The 15,283-nt window shown below is 39.3% G+C and overlaps 1 protein-coding gene across 1 annotated transcript; it reads right to left on the bottom strand.

The window, feature by feature from the left end:
* Nucleotides 1-11,817: 11,817 nt before the first annotated feature.
* On the bottom strand, nt 11,818-14,875 carry LOC106325798 (tropinone reductase homolog At1g07440-like). The gene is made up of 5 exons (XM_013763846.1): nt 14,786-14,875; nt 14,487-14,694; nt 14,119-14,335; nt 12,184-12,290; nt 11,818-12,099 (listed from the first exon to the last, which is right to left on the bottom strand). Exons 1-5 carry the CDS (start codon nt 14,863-14,865, stop codon nt 11,911-11,913), a joined length of 801 nt encoding a protein of 266 aa, XP_013619300.1. The 5' UTR covers nt 14,866-14,875; the 3' UTR covers nt 11,818-11,910.
* Between the last annotated feature and the right edge of the window lie 408 nt (nt 14,876-15,283).

The raw sequence follows: 15,283 nt of genomic DNA on the forward strand, positions 1-15,283 counted from the left end.
TCTCCTAAAACTCTCTGCTGAAAATAAGAATACAATGGTGGCCAAAAGCTCTTCTGCCTCCTAACACTTAGGCAAGTATATAACTATTAGGTTAAAAACTCGTCAGGGGTAATCTTGTAATTTGGTGAAGCCTTGGGTTTAAAGTCGGCTGGAACCAAGTCACGCATCTCGCGTCTCGACATCGATCGATGGTACAGGATGTACATCGATCGATCATAATCTTCAATCATCGAGGCTTCTCTTCTGTATCGATCGATGGCACTGGATGTGCGTCGAACGATTGCTTTTTCTTCGTATCGACCTCTAATGGTCAGCTCAGATAAAATCTCTTTTAAGCTTCTAAATGCTCCATAATCATCACTTTACTCCAAGATACTCATGAACCTGAAAACTTACCTAATAGGATAGAATATATAATATATAGATAGTAAAATACTTATATACCATGGATGAAAATGGGTGAAATCCATGGTATATCAAGATGCTCGACTCCGCAAGAACTATGGACCGGAGGGTGGCATATCTAAGTCTGGGGGAGGCAAACAACAACAACCCGAACAATCCAACAGGAACAACCTCCCTAGTGAAATCGACTGATCCGTCAAGACAGCTCGACGATGCTTAGAGCGAGCTGAAGGCTCCGAAGGTTGAGCTCAAATCCCTTCCCAAGGGACTCATGTATGCATTCTTGGGCCTGAATTCCACATATCTTGTCATCGTGAACTCTGAACTTAATAATGTGGAAACTGCATTGCTCTTATTTGAGCTTAGGAAATATCATAAGGCATTAGGATATTCACTAGCTGACATACCTGGCATTTCACCTGATTTATGCATGCATAGGATACACCTAGAAGATGAATCGATGATTTCTATGGAACATCAAAGGAGGTTAAACCTGAATCTAAAAGATGTTGTTAAGAAAAAGATAATGAAACTTCTAGAAGCTGGTGTAATTTATGCTATATCTGATAGCAAGTGGGTTAGCCATGTTCATGTTGTACATAAGAAGAGCGGGATTACTGTAATCACTAATGAAAAAATGAACAGATCCCTACTAGAACAGTAACATGACATCGCATGTGCATTGATTTCAGAAAATTGAATGCGGCTACTCGAAAGGATCACTTTCCACTTCCTTTTATTCACCAAATGCTTGAGAGATTAGCTAACCACCCATACTACTGCTTTTTAGATGGTTATTCAGGTTTCTTTCAGATCCATATCCATCCAGACGATCAGGAGAAGACGACATTCACGTGCCCATATGGAACGTACGCGTACAGGAGAATGCCTTCCGGCATGTGCAATGCGCTAGCTACATTTCAACGTTGCATGATGTCGATTTTTACTGACCTAATCGAAGACATAATAGAGGTTTTCATGGACGATTTCAGCGTCTATGGAAGCTCCTTTAATGTCTGTTTGTCGAATTTGTGCAGGGTACTCCAAAGGTGTGAGGAGAAACATTTTGTGCTCAACTGGGAAAAGTGCCACCTCATGGTCAGAGACGGGATTGTTCTAGGACATAAGATTTCCGAGAAGGGTATTGAGGTTGACAAGGCAAAGATTGAAGTAATGATGAGCTTGCAACCACCAACAACAGTACAAGGGATCAAGAGCTTCTTGGGTCATGCAGGTTTCTACAGGAGGTTCATCCAGGACTTCTCCAAAATCGCAAGACCACTCACAAGGCTGCTCTGCAAAGAGATCAAGTTCGATTTTGACAGCCAGTGTGTAGCCGCTTTCCACACGATCAAGGGAGTTCTAATAAGTGCACCAATTGTGCAACCACCAGATTGGGACCTTCCCTTTGAGATCATGACAGATGCAAGTGACTTTGCAGTGGAAGCAGTGCTTGGACAGCGAAAAGATAAGAAGCTCCACGTGATCTACTACGTAAGTAGGACAATGGATGAGGCTCAGTGCCGCTATGCAACTACTGAGAAGGATCTTCTGGCTATTGTTTTTGCATTTGAGAAATTCAGATCCTACTTGGTTGGATCAAAGGTGATATTGCACACTGACCATGCAGCCTTGAAGTACTTGCTCGCAAAGAAGGATGCTAAACCTCGTCTTTTGAGATGGATTCTTTTGCTCCAAGAATTCGATCTCGAGATAAAAGACAAGAGAGGGGTTGAAAATGGAGTCGCAGACCATTTATCAAGGATGAAAGTTGAGGAAGACACTGTTCTCGATGAAGAACATCGAGTGAAATATGTCAACGCGATTGATCTACGCTTCACGGAATAGTCCTTGAGCACTCCTGCTAAATGCTCTAGCGTCACGGAACAGTTCGTTGCAGTAATTCAGAAGCTGAGATTGTGAATTTCCTAGCAGCTGAAAAAGAACCACTAAGGTTCACCGGAAATGAGAAGAGGAAATTCCTAAGAGAGGCGAGGTATTATATTTGCGATGAACCATACTTGTATCAGCATTGAAAGGACGGAATCTTTAGAAGATGTGTTTCGGAAGCCGAAATTCCAGGGATCCTACACCACTACCATGGTTCTTCCTATGCAGGCCACTTCGCCACATTCAACACAGTCTCAAAGATCCTCCAAGCCGGTTTCTGGTTGCCAACTATGTTCAGGGATGCTCACGCCTACATATCTAGATGTGATGCATGCCATCGACTAGGGAACATTAGTAAAAGGAACGAGATGCCTCAGAATTACATCTTGGAAGTGGAAGTATTCGTCTGTTGGGGAGTCGACTTCATGGGACCTTTCCCTCCTTCATACAAGAACGAGTATATCCTGGTTACTGTGGACTACGTCTCCAAGTGGGTAGAAGCGATCGCCAGCCCTACTAACGTTGCGCGTGTAGTGACCAGGATGTTCAGTTCAATCATTTTCCCAAGGTTTGGAGTACCTAGAGTGGTCATCATCGACAGAGGAACACACTTTATAGACAAGGTGTTCCAAGGGCTGTTGAAGAAGAATGGTGTGAAGCCCAAGGTAGCGACTGCATATCACCCTCAAACGAGTGGTCAAGTTGAAGTTTCCAACAGATAGATCAAGAACATCCTGCAAAAGACAGTCAACACCTCGCGCAAGGACTGGTTGCTCAAGCTTGATGATGCTCTCTGGGCCTATAGAACAGCCTACAAAACACCTCTCGGGACCACTCCCTATCACCTGGTCTATGGAAAAGCCTGTAATCTCCCTGTAGAATTAGAGTACAAGGCGGCTTGGGCTGTCAAGCTTCTCAACTTTGATATTAAATCAGCCATGGAAAGGTGCACCATCCAAATCCATGAGCTGGAAGAAATAAGGCACCTCGCCTAAGAGAGCTCCAAGATCTACAAGGAGAAGACCAAAGCCTACCATGACAAGCAGATCTTTAGTTGATGCTTCGAACCAGACGACAAGGTCTTAATGTTCAACTCCAATGTTAAGCTGTTCCCTGGTAAACTGAAATCGAGATGGTCTGGACCCTTCACGATCAAGGAGGTTCGATCCTATGGAGCTGTTGTATTGCTGGACACAAAGGGAGGAGAGTTCGTTGTTAATGGTCAGCGCCTCAAGCCATATCTGGTTGACTCAACTATCGCAGAAGGTGAAGAAATTCCCTTAAGTGATCTCTCCTCAGCCTAATAGGCTAATCAAAGTCAAGCTAGTGACTTTAACCAAGCGCTTGGTGGGAGGCAACCCACTGGTGAGTACATATAGCATATTCTTTTCGTTTTTAAATTTTTAGAAACTAACTTGCAGATTAAAAACAAGAAAACCCGAACTTTTCAGTCGAAACAACCGAAGGACTGTTCCCGTTGCGGAACAACCTAACGCCTGTTCCCCAGGTAAGTGTTTCGGACCCAAAAAAATGAAAAATAGAAGAGGAAGCGGTTTAGGGTTTTGCCTATTTAAAGCCCAACTCTCTCCACTTCCCCACTTCACTAACTCGCCGCAAACGCATCCCTTTAAGAAAGAACCCTAATCAAAACTGTTAAACTCCATCGATTCTCAAATTTTTGGTTCTAATTCTTTTGGTTTTCGAGTTCATCTCTGTTTTTGCAGCTCTCAACCAAACAAGATGCCTCCACTGACCAAGCAAAGGTCGGTTAAGATCCCAAAGAACACCCGCGAGAACTATGTGAGGTCTCCAAACCACAATGCTCCGGCTTCATACCCATGGCCGCGCAAGGACCAAGAGGGTCAGCCAATCCGTATCGACGACCCGATGCTCCTCGATTTTAACTGTGAGGGATGGGATAAGGAGTCTGCTAAACGTTACAACTCACTCCTCGACATCGAGATCCTCCCCACCCGCTTTGGTCACGCAGACACTCTTGTCCCCCTTGGTCTCGACACTGATGTCTTTGAAACTCTCCACGCCATGGAGATTGCTCCGCTCTGCTACCAAACGCACGAGCTCTACCCAGACCTCGTTCGGCAAGTGCTCGCTACAGCTCACATCGGGTATGACGACCCCGCCAAGCCAACATATGAGAGCTGTTCCTTATCATTCATGGCCGATGGCAAGTTCTGCTCTCTCTCGTTTGACAAGCTCAACGAGATTTATGAGATTTTGGACGAGCGTAGAGAGGTAGCGGTGATCAACAAATTCTCGCCGACGGATCATTTTTGGGACCTCATTGCGAACGGCACTTTCACATCCTGCAAGGCGTACCAGCGCAGATCAGAAACCCTACTCTAAGGGTGATTGCGAAGATGGTTTCCAACCTCTTGTTCGCTAAGGATCAGACATCGAAGGTCACAAAAGGGGAGCTGCAGATGCTGTACTCGGGGCTTGAGGACGAGGTCCGCAGAGCTAGAGACATTCCAGTCCAGACGGTCGACACTAACCCTGGGTACCATCTCATTTGGATGTTCTATACGCGACGGGGCTGCTTGATGAGAGCCGAGAACAAGTCCGAAGGGAAAAAAGGATCGCTGCGGTAGCTTACTCACTCCTCTCTTCAAGCACTTCGGGATCAACCTCCGCGCCTACGCGGTCAACTACAACATTGAGTATGTGGATACTCCCTACCTGATCGCGTGTCACATCCTTTGCGATGAGACCACATACAGGTTCATGGATAAGGAGGAGAATGTATTGTACTTCATACTTCCACAAACCCACCTCACGAACTTCAGCTCGATTGAGAACATCCGCTTCTTACCTGACCCGGAGTTCCTTTGCACCGATCCGCGAGCAACACCCCCTGATAAAAACATGGATGATGTAGAGGACATCACACCCGACGAGGACGCTGCGTATGATCTAGGCCCACTTGATGATGACGCAGACGATGCGACATATCGCGCTGGATGGTTGATTTCCAGCGCAAGAACAACAGCCTCATGAAGAGGATCCTTAGGGCGATCATAGGTGGTTGTTTCGGTGGCCAAGAGGGCAGAACTTCCGCGCAGGAGCACACTCTGCAGCAATCACACCGCCCAGGAAAGGAACTGGTTGGATCTTCTGCAGCTGGAGAGCGCCTACCGCAAAACATGAGGACAACTGGTCACTCCTAAAGCGGGAGTCAGACTGATCCCGCCCCATCATCTATTCTCATTGTGTTATCCATCTGAACAATTTATTTAACCTGTTATTTCTATTCGCTTTTATTTGGTTTGTTTAGCTTTCCTCGATTTATTTTCACAACCAGGGATGGTGTGAAGTAAGTCTGGGGGTGGCGATTGTGTGAATCTAATCTCCCTTTTGTTTCTTTTGGCTTTTATGTTTGAGTCAGTTTATCGAGTCAGTCCAAACTCTTGTGGGAATTAGGACCCTATTATGTGATGATTTTTAACCACCTCGTGCTTTAACTTTCTTATTCAGTGACCTTAGCAGTGACGAAAGATCCACACTTGGGCCTGAAACACTCCTGATTTATCTCACTCACTACAAGAAAACAAGCCCTTAACGACTACAATATTAGTAGCTAGTTGGTCGTAATATGATCTTTACGACCAATTAACTTCGAAAACCGATTGGTCGTTAGAAGCTGGTCGTAATTAATTATTAGAGGCTCATTGGTCATAATATTACGACTAAACGAGTTAGTCGTAAATCAGACATAAATGTACGACTCAGACAATTGGAAGGTTGTATGGCGTCAAGAAGACTGGCCAAAGCGAATATTGTCTTCCAGACATTCCAAATGGACTAAAGCCATCTGTGCAGAGCCCAAGATAAACGTTGCGGGGGTTGCTTGCAAAATCAGGGTACACCGAATTCAAGTGTTTCCACGCTTTTGCATCAGAAGGATGATTGATCTCCCCTTCCTTCTGAGTTTGTTCTGCATGCCATCTCATCGCTGCTGCCGTCTTTTCAGATTGATATAATCTCTTCAGTCTATCCTTAATAGGTAAGTACCACATCCGCTGGTACGACACCCTATTCCGCCCTCGTCCTTGCGGTTTATATCGTGGCTTCTTTCAAAATTTACAATCTAACAATTCTGCATTTTTTCCCCAGTATATCATACAGTTGTCTATACACACATCAATCATCTCAGAAGGTAAGCCAAGGCTATGAACCAGGTTCTGAATCTCATAATAAGATTCAGCACACAGATTATCTTCAGGCAAATACTCTTTAAACAACTGAGCCCATGCATCCATACAAACTTCAGGTAAGGTATGATCAGTTTTGATATTCATCTTCCTAGCTGCCAATGATAATTTAGAAAGACCTTCTCTACAACCTTCATAAATTGGCTCATTAGCTGCTGCTAGCATTTCATAATTTTTTTTTGCATCCAAGTTATGCCCCTCTACATTTTCTACCTCCTCTATTACTGATATTGTTTTACGAAATGCATCTGTAATCATATCATGCATCCTATTATGATCTACCATATGATCCCCTTGAAGGTTACAACTTTCAGAAGGCAAATGTGGTTCATCTCTGTTATGAACATTTTCAACCTGATTACTACTACTAGCTTCATTCCTATTATCACCTTCTCCGTGGTTAAACTAGATATGGTAATGTGGAGTAAATTCTATATTTACTATATGTTTCCAAACCGTTTCACTAGCAGCAAACTTGGTATTGTTGCTTTTACGACAGGGACAAAACATTTTAATCGTTTCCAGTGTGAGAGACGTCTGTCCGGTCTGGTACATGAATATCTCTGTTCCATTGAGAAATTCTTCTGTTACTCTTTCCCTTGAATCTTTATGCGCATACATCCAACTCCGAAGCTCATAGATATTTCTAGACATTTTTTTTTAACTCTTTTTCATTTTTTTTTGTGCATCTTAAGAATGAGGGAGAAGATCATATTTATAGGGAAATTTTGATTTTGGTAGGTAACAATGTTACAACGAATTTACGTTTGATAATAACTTAACCACCAATGTGCAACTACGTTTCTCGTAAATTGGTAGTTAATCAGATAGTAGATTTTCGATGTAATTTAGTCGTAAATTTACGACTGCCTTACGACTACCTGAAATTGTAGTCGTAAATGCGAAGTTAATTTATGACCAATTTACGACTAACCCGATTAGTAGCAAAATTACGTCTAAGTTACGACGAACTTTACCATAGTCGTAACTTAGACGTAAAGTCGAAGTTAATTTACGACTACACATATGTAGTCGTAAATGGTAATCGTTACTCTCACGTTCTCTTGTAGTCACTTGACTCTCCTGAAGTTTTCGGCCGATCAGGTTACACTAGGTAGACTTAACTCCACCTAACTTGAACCTAATATTGACTGAACTTTCCTCTTTTTATGGGCATTATATCAGGGAAACGAGACCTACACTCAGGACTTCTTATTCTTTTCATCCATCTTGATGATCCTGAGTGGCTAGCTCATTTTTAGCTAGTTCCAACCTTGCACCTAAGCCTTTATTCCACCTTCATGCATTCTGTTTTCAGTTTCATATGTGCAGATATGTGCAAAAAGATTGGAGAGGAAAGGATCAACCCAACCCCTTACTCGTTATCGTTGCAAGGGTTCGAACAAGGAGAACAATCGGTTTAAGCAGTCGGAACAACTGCTCCAGAACAGTCAGTAAGGAAAAAGGGAGAACTAGCAGAGTCGCCATCACAAATCATTCCATGCATCATCTCCTTCTCCGTCACACCATCATCTTGATCTCATCTTTTGTATTCAAAGAAAAAAAAATTTGTTGTGTATTCTTTTATATGAGATCACTGATGGAGAAGGAGGGGTAAAACGAACAGACGTCAACAGCTGGTTGGACGTCAACAGTCTTGAGCTAATTCAGTCGGAGCTAGACAAGGAAGAGTTTATGCTTGACTGAGATTCTGAATGAGAGCTCACTTTCCGATACAAAGAGAACTACAGGGCGATAAGGACAAAGAGAGTTGGTACCAATAATAGGGAGCAGGGGAACAGACGGAGCGATAGCTCCAGAAGTCAACAAAACGAGTGAGGGGTTGTGGACGTCAATGGATCCATCCTCCCTTGCTATTTTGCGCGATATCCTGCATCCACTACAAAATTGGTAGCCCCTAAACACTCTTAGCTTCACATAAATTAGCCTGTTCACACCTAGCCCGTCTACCATGAATGATGCATGTGATAAGAGGATCACGCCACTTTTAAATGAACATAGGGAGTTCTGTCTCGATAGTGTGTTTTTTCAGGTTTGAGATGTAGAGTATGGAGCCAATCTTCGAACAACGATCAGTGAGGTTCTAGTAAAAGTGTGTGGTTTTAGTTGCCTGCTTGTATGGTTCAGAAATTCGTGGTTAAGGTATGGTTATTGAGAAATAGGAGAGTTCCCACACTTTCAAACCTTTTCCATGTTCTTGATACTTGCCTTGTTCGAGGACTAACAAGGATCTAAGTCTGGGGGAATTGATATATGGTGTTTTTGGCACCATTGTGTATATGCTTTCTAACCGGTTTTCAATGTTTTATCGAGTTAGTCAAGTACTTTTAAAGTCATTTCAGGTCTGGAGTAGACTAAAGAGCTAAAGGAAGAAGTGCGAAGAAAGGAACAAGAATTGGAGATTTTTCCCGAAGAACAACCGAGCGGAGCAGTCTGACGATTGATCCCACTAGAAGAAGCCAGACGATTGTTCCCGACATTTATGGAAGTTTTCATATCTTTCAAAGATTTATCCTAATCTCCTATTCCTTACTCAGAAGTCTAGGACGCCTCCATATAAAAGCCGCCTCTATCTTTATTTTATTTTGGACACTAGTTTTTGCAAGAACTCTAGATTGTATTTGGCGATTTTGCAACTTGTAAGGGAGAAGGCTCCATCTCTCATCTAGAGAAGATTATCCTGAACTCTTTGTTTTCTACTCTATTTTATATGCAGTATTATTCAGAAATCATGTCTGTGTCATCTTGCATAATGATCGAGTAGTCGGCCAAGCTTGCTTAGGGTGTGTTTGATCACATGAGCTAAACATAGATAAGCGATCTCATTAGTGTCTTCATTCATATAGCTCTTACTGCTTGCATTAACTTGATCACCTAATGTTCGAACCTAAGTTAATCAACTCACTAACCGTGTAGAAGACAGTTGGATTAATTATGAATGAGCTTATTGGATTAATTATGAATGAGCTTAGTATCCCTAATCAGCGAAAGTAGATATTAGGGTGTTAAGTGAACTGATCGGACCTGATCTCTAAGGCTTGCTATCGTATCTTGTTCCAAGCGAGAGCTTAGGTATCAAGATCAATCTGCAGAGGGAACAACGCCACGACAGTGGGTTGTTCTGGCATGAGTGATCCGAGTTCTAGATTGCATCTCATCGCGCTTGAATAATTGTTTGGCTCAGTATCATCACCCGATGAATTATCCTAGGCTAGCTTCTTGTTTAAAATTGATTACAACATTTCATTACTTATTTCCTACGTCACTATTGAAATCAAAACCATCTATTGTTCTTAGCTTAATATCAAACTCATAAAAGTAAAGTGTCAACTGGTCTTTTAGATTGAATCTCAAATATTACAATTACCAATGTTAAACTTGACAGTAGCAAGGATTCATTTTTATTATCAAAACGCAATGACCCTACATAGGCTAATGGGCATGAAAAATTCTTTGGACTTGAGCTCTCTAATACTCTCACGCAAACTTGGCTTCGGGTAAAATCAAGGGTCCGAGTTTGGACGCAAACTAAGATGGCTGTGACAGGAAAATGAATAATCGAAGGTAGTTTGATGTAGGAAAGCTATTTATTATACATGGAGAAGAAACTTGGTGTTAGATCTATTCAGGTCTATACATGGAGAGTATCGCATGTCTCACTTACAGGTATTCCCTTGATATTTGAAGAATCTAAACATTTTCACTCAGAGGTATTTGTGGCGTATTTGTTTCACTAAGAACCAAGGTTCCTCTTACCTTTCTAATTCTGCTAACATGTCTCATGAAGAAAGAAGAAGAACTCTTATTTCCAGATCTACCAAACGGTCCTGTTTATTCTCTACTTCATATCCATTAGCCATTATCAACTTCTTCATCTGGCATTTTACCAAATACTTAGTCTGTAACCACTAACACTCCCAAGCTCAAATAAAATGAATCTTTTGCCAAAGTCCAACACTGATTGTACTTCAGAAAACAAACCCCATCAATCGAGCTTAGTTTCTGCAGATAGCTTTGAAGCACATTTCTCAACCACAATCTTAGACACAGCAACAAAAACCAGTCGCACAATCCGATTAAACTCTTGCTTCATGAGTTCAAAGCTAGTATTCAAATGTTACTCCTGTGTGTTTAAACCGGTATTGTTAAACTCTGTGCTTTCTCTTGGAATCTTCTCAAAACAACAACCTCTGATGTTGAGGCTTGTTAGAGCTTGTTTGCAAGCATAGGCAGTGAGCCCCTCATAATCCCATGAAGAAAAATACTCATCTTTTGGCTTTGCTTCTCCTGTCCGGATTCTTGTCTTAGCACCTCCTTTTGCAAGTAGAGATTCCTCAGTCTCCTGCCTTGGCTGAGTTTCCTGCACCGTCATGGCTTCCACAATCTCTAACTGTCACATGATGATTTTATGCGCAAACAAGAGATACAAATCCAAGATCTGCTTCTTGGTGCTCTGATACCATGTTACAGATTCAAAACAAGATAAGAGTTGTGTTCTTATTGACACATAAACGAAAGAAAATACATACCTCACTAGAGCTTTACTGACATGCAAAATAAAGAAAAGAAGAAAGCTTTAGCTTTTGTCACAAAGATAAAGAAGGTTTTGATTCATTCATAAATGAGAAAGAGAGAGGTACTCGTGCTGTAGTGCAGCCAAAGTTTCCAAACACAATTGACTTGCACGTATTTAAATTAATTTTATCTTAGCTAAAACCCCTAGATAAATAGGCTAATGGGCCTGAATAATTTACAAAGTTTGACCTCTCTAATGTCAGAACATATAAAATATTGTGTTCACTACTTTTAGAATATTTTGAATCAATTATTTAGCTAATCATCATATATATATATGAAAAACAAGAGTATTACATATGTTGAAATCACTCATTAACTTCTTTTCTTGGTCAAATAGTCTTTTGTTACTTGCGCTTTCGCAGTAACACTCAGGAGATAGTAGAGAAATTCAAGTCCTACAACAAAAATGGTGACTCAGCCAGAGATGCTACTCTCTTTGTTTCATATTAGTTGATGTTTTAAGATTGTATTTTTGTTTCATTCTATTTTTTTAAAGATTTCTATGCAAAACCTTAATGTTGTTTGGTATATTTAACCAATCATATTCTATTGAATTATTTTTTATTTGTTAGATTGACTTTAACTAATGCAAAATGAACTAAAATTAATAATTTCATAAAACGTGTGCAAAAACCTTAAAACATCAACTAATTTTATTTATTTTTTAAAAACATCAACTAATTTGAAACAGAGGGAATAATGAAAAACATAATCATACGAAGGATACAAAGTCTGAACACTCAAACTTATTACTGAACTTCAATTTTATTTGTTTTGGTGGTTGGGATTAAGCCTGTGGCTGATACGAGAAGCCATTTACCGAAAGACCTCCATCAACGCAAATGGTCTGACCCGTTATGTAAGAAGCTGCAGGCATACAAAGAAATGCCACCACCGATGCTACCTCCTCTGGTTTTCCTATGCGCCCCAAGGGATTTGTTGATTCTACCACTTCCTTAAATTCATCATCAAACGCCTACAAATCATCATCCAATGCGCAAGAAATCAAAATATCATCAAACTAAAATGAGCATATCTTCAAAAAATAATTGTATCTCACATTATCAACCAGTGGAGTGGCAATGAATGTAGGAGCTACAGAATTAGCCCTTATGCTGTCGCTCGCCCACTCGCATGCCAAATTCCTTGCTAGCTGATTCATTGCCCCTATGTACACACATATTAATGTGTTATAAAACCTTGTTTGTTTACCGTATTGACATTCATATTTTGTGTAGCAGAACACATTCTTTGCCTTTTTGAGCGGTGGATTTTATATTAACGTAATTGGTTTATGATGTGAACATGAACGAACAAGTTAATTTTCAAAACAATATAGGTCTAAGTCTGATCTCATTCCTACTGGAACAAATATCATAGAACATGATTGGCATAGAAATATAATTGAAAAGATTCAATCCAACAAAAAGGTAATATGACACAATCCATAAAGGTCAAATTGGACTCTCTAAAAAAGAGTAAGAGCATCTACAATACAAATAAATATATAATCTCTATTAATTCGTCATTTTTTATATATAGAGTAACTTTCAATGTATCATTCTTTATTTAAAAAAAGAAATATTTAAATTGTATTTTATTATTAATGCCTTTAGTTAATAAAAAAATTAAAAATAAAATTTATTTAATTTAAATTTTATTTATTTATTCTAAATTAGATGATTTTCCATTCTCATGCACGAATAGAAAAAAATTACAAAATAATCAGATGATAACAGCTTGTAAATATTTCTTTCTTTTATTTATAAGTTTTAAGTCATTTTATAATTTATATGTATGAAAAATAAATGAAATATTGCTCATCTTAATTAAATATTTGATTTCAAGTATAATATTTTGGATCAGATCAAGTATTTATTTTGAGGTATGCATTTTCCTGAGATATAAAGATAATTATAGAATTTTTACTTTAAATGTAGTTTAAAATAAAATACAAAGTGGATTGAATTTCAAACTGAATAATAATAATAATAATAATAATATTTAGTTAGATGGATTTCTCAAATAGTACCTAATAATGTCTCAAATAAAAAAAGTTTGGATGAATTTTACCATTTGTTATAGATTTATTTAATTTATTTTATTTGAGATATCTATGTTAGATACTTGCGCGCGTTAGAGATTCTTCAAAACCAATCATACACTTGGTTGCCGAGAGCTACCCATGATTCTAAGCTATGCCATACGGCCGTCCAAGGGCCATCTATCGTTATACGGAAGCATGACATACCGAATTTCATAGTTCGGTTAATTTAGACGGCATTACCTATTTTGGAATCTCTTACTTATATTAAAAAGACAATTATTTTACTGGGCATGTTTACGAAAGATCAATACTCAAATTACCTGTAAAATGTGAATGAATTCATATGTTTATACCAAAGGTTTGTACCAGTGCGGGAGATAAACGTGTGGCCGTTGTATTTTATTGTCCAAACTATTTAAACTTATAATGTAATTTTTTGTTCCACATCCGGTTTGAACAAAAAAAATCATCTCAATATATACATTTGAAATGATAATATTTATTTTAGCTTAAAAATAATTAAAATTATATAAAGTTACGATATATATATTTTGGCTTTATCTTTAATTACTAAATATTCTATTTTTATTTGTATTTACTGTGTATATACTCCCTACAATGTTTGTATATACGTTCACCATCCGGCTAACACATATCATATTTTAGAACACTGACGATCTAGTGTGAGCTGTCGTAACAAGACTCACACACAGAGAGGGGTTTTGGACTTTTTCTGATATTTGGTTTTGGTTTCTTATTGAGTGAGTCAGTATCACAGTATCACGGTGAAAATTATTTTATTGAGCTGAGTGGTTTTTTGGTTTCACTTTTTGATTATTATATAAGGTGAAAATTTAAAAATTATTATATTTGCACCCAGTGATCCAGTTATAAACTTTATGCACCTAGTAAAAGCTACATCTACGTTCGCGACTGGTCAGTATGTACCTTTTGTGGCACTGTAGATGGAGCTGATGCCAAGTGAGACGACCCCAGAAACGGAGGATATGAACACGATGTTACCACACCCTGAAGCCTTGAGCAGAGGATGTGCAAGCTGGCTAAAATGATACGCAGATTCCAAGTTGGTCGAAATGTGGAACGAGAAATCCTCAGCCGTATGCTCTATTGTTGGCTTTGACCGGATTGCGCCAGCATTGTTGATCTAATAACAAGAATACAACCGGAGACATGAATCAGCCAATTTTTAAAAAAGATAATCTGCCAAATTAAAAGTGTTACACTTGATCTGTCCTTCTTAATTAGGACAACACAAAATTAAAACAATCAAATGATATAGGGTGGAGATTAATTACAAGGATACTGAGCTTGGCATCAAACAAAGAGTACACAGTTTGCATCAGCTTCTCTCTTTCGGTCCAGGACGATACGTCACAGACTGAACCAGTGACTTGAAACCCTTTATTCTTCCATTTGCTTAAACACTCGTTGAGATGTGCATCGTCTCGAGCACATGTATGTATTGTTACCCCAAATCCTGCAAGTTCCTCTACTATAGCATGCCTAAAAATTTCAAAAATCAACAGCATATATTAAAAAGAATCTGTCACCATTGCTTTTAAGATGTATACCGAAAGAAGAGGGGTTTACGAACCCAATGCCTTTGGTTCCACCGGTGACAAGTGCGGTCTTGCCTTGAAGGCTCCATCTACGTCTTTGCCCTTCTCCAGCCATTCCCCTCAGATAAAAGTAGATGATGTAATAAGAATACTTGTGTTGGTTGATTATATATATAAGTAAAAGTTAAGGCCAAGTCCACACAAATTTGAAGTGGATGATGTTATGAGATTTTGTGGTGGTTAATTACATATAATTTTTTCTTTTTGATTACATAGAATTAAGTAAAGACTACATATCAATGTTTTGAACGTGGAACATTAAGCCAGAAGGTAAATTTTGACCCGCTTGTTCTTGTCGGTTGACTTTAAGAAGGCAAACTATCAATAATAAAATGTCTAGGAACCAAAAGTTTTTTTTGGTTGAATTAATTTAACATTCTTTAAAAATAAAATGTCTAGGAATAACCATTAGTAGATGAACATAATCTCGTTATCATTTCTAGGTAAACTAAAAAATGTCTAGGGAAAAAAAG

This window comes from Brassica oleracea, chromosome C2 (genome assembly GCF_000695525.1).
Source record: "Brassica oleracea var. oleracea cultivar TO1000 chromosome C2, BOL, whole genome shotgun sequence".
NCBI lineage: Eukaryota > Viridiplantae > Streptophyta > Magnoliopsida > Brassicales > Brassicaceae > Brassica > Brassica oleracea.

Excerpts from the sequence above, each read along its gene's own strand:
- LOC106325798 (XM_013763846.1), bottom strand. The coding sequence starts at position 14,865 with ATGGCTGGAGAAGGGCAAAGACGTAGATGGAGCCTTCAAGGCAAGACC. Across the intron at positions 14,336-14,486 it reads ATGCCAAGCTCAGTATCCTT|ATCAACAATGCTGGCGCAAT; the intron begins GTAATTAATCTC and ends TCTTGTTATTAG. Across the intron at positions 12,100-12,183 it reads CCACTCCACTGGTTGATAAT|GCGTTTGATGATGAATTTAA; the intron begins GTGAGATACAAT and ends GATGATTTGTAG.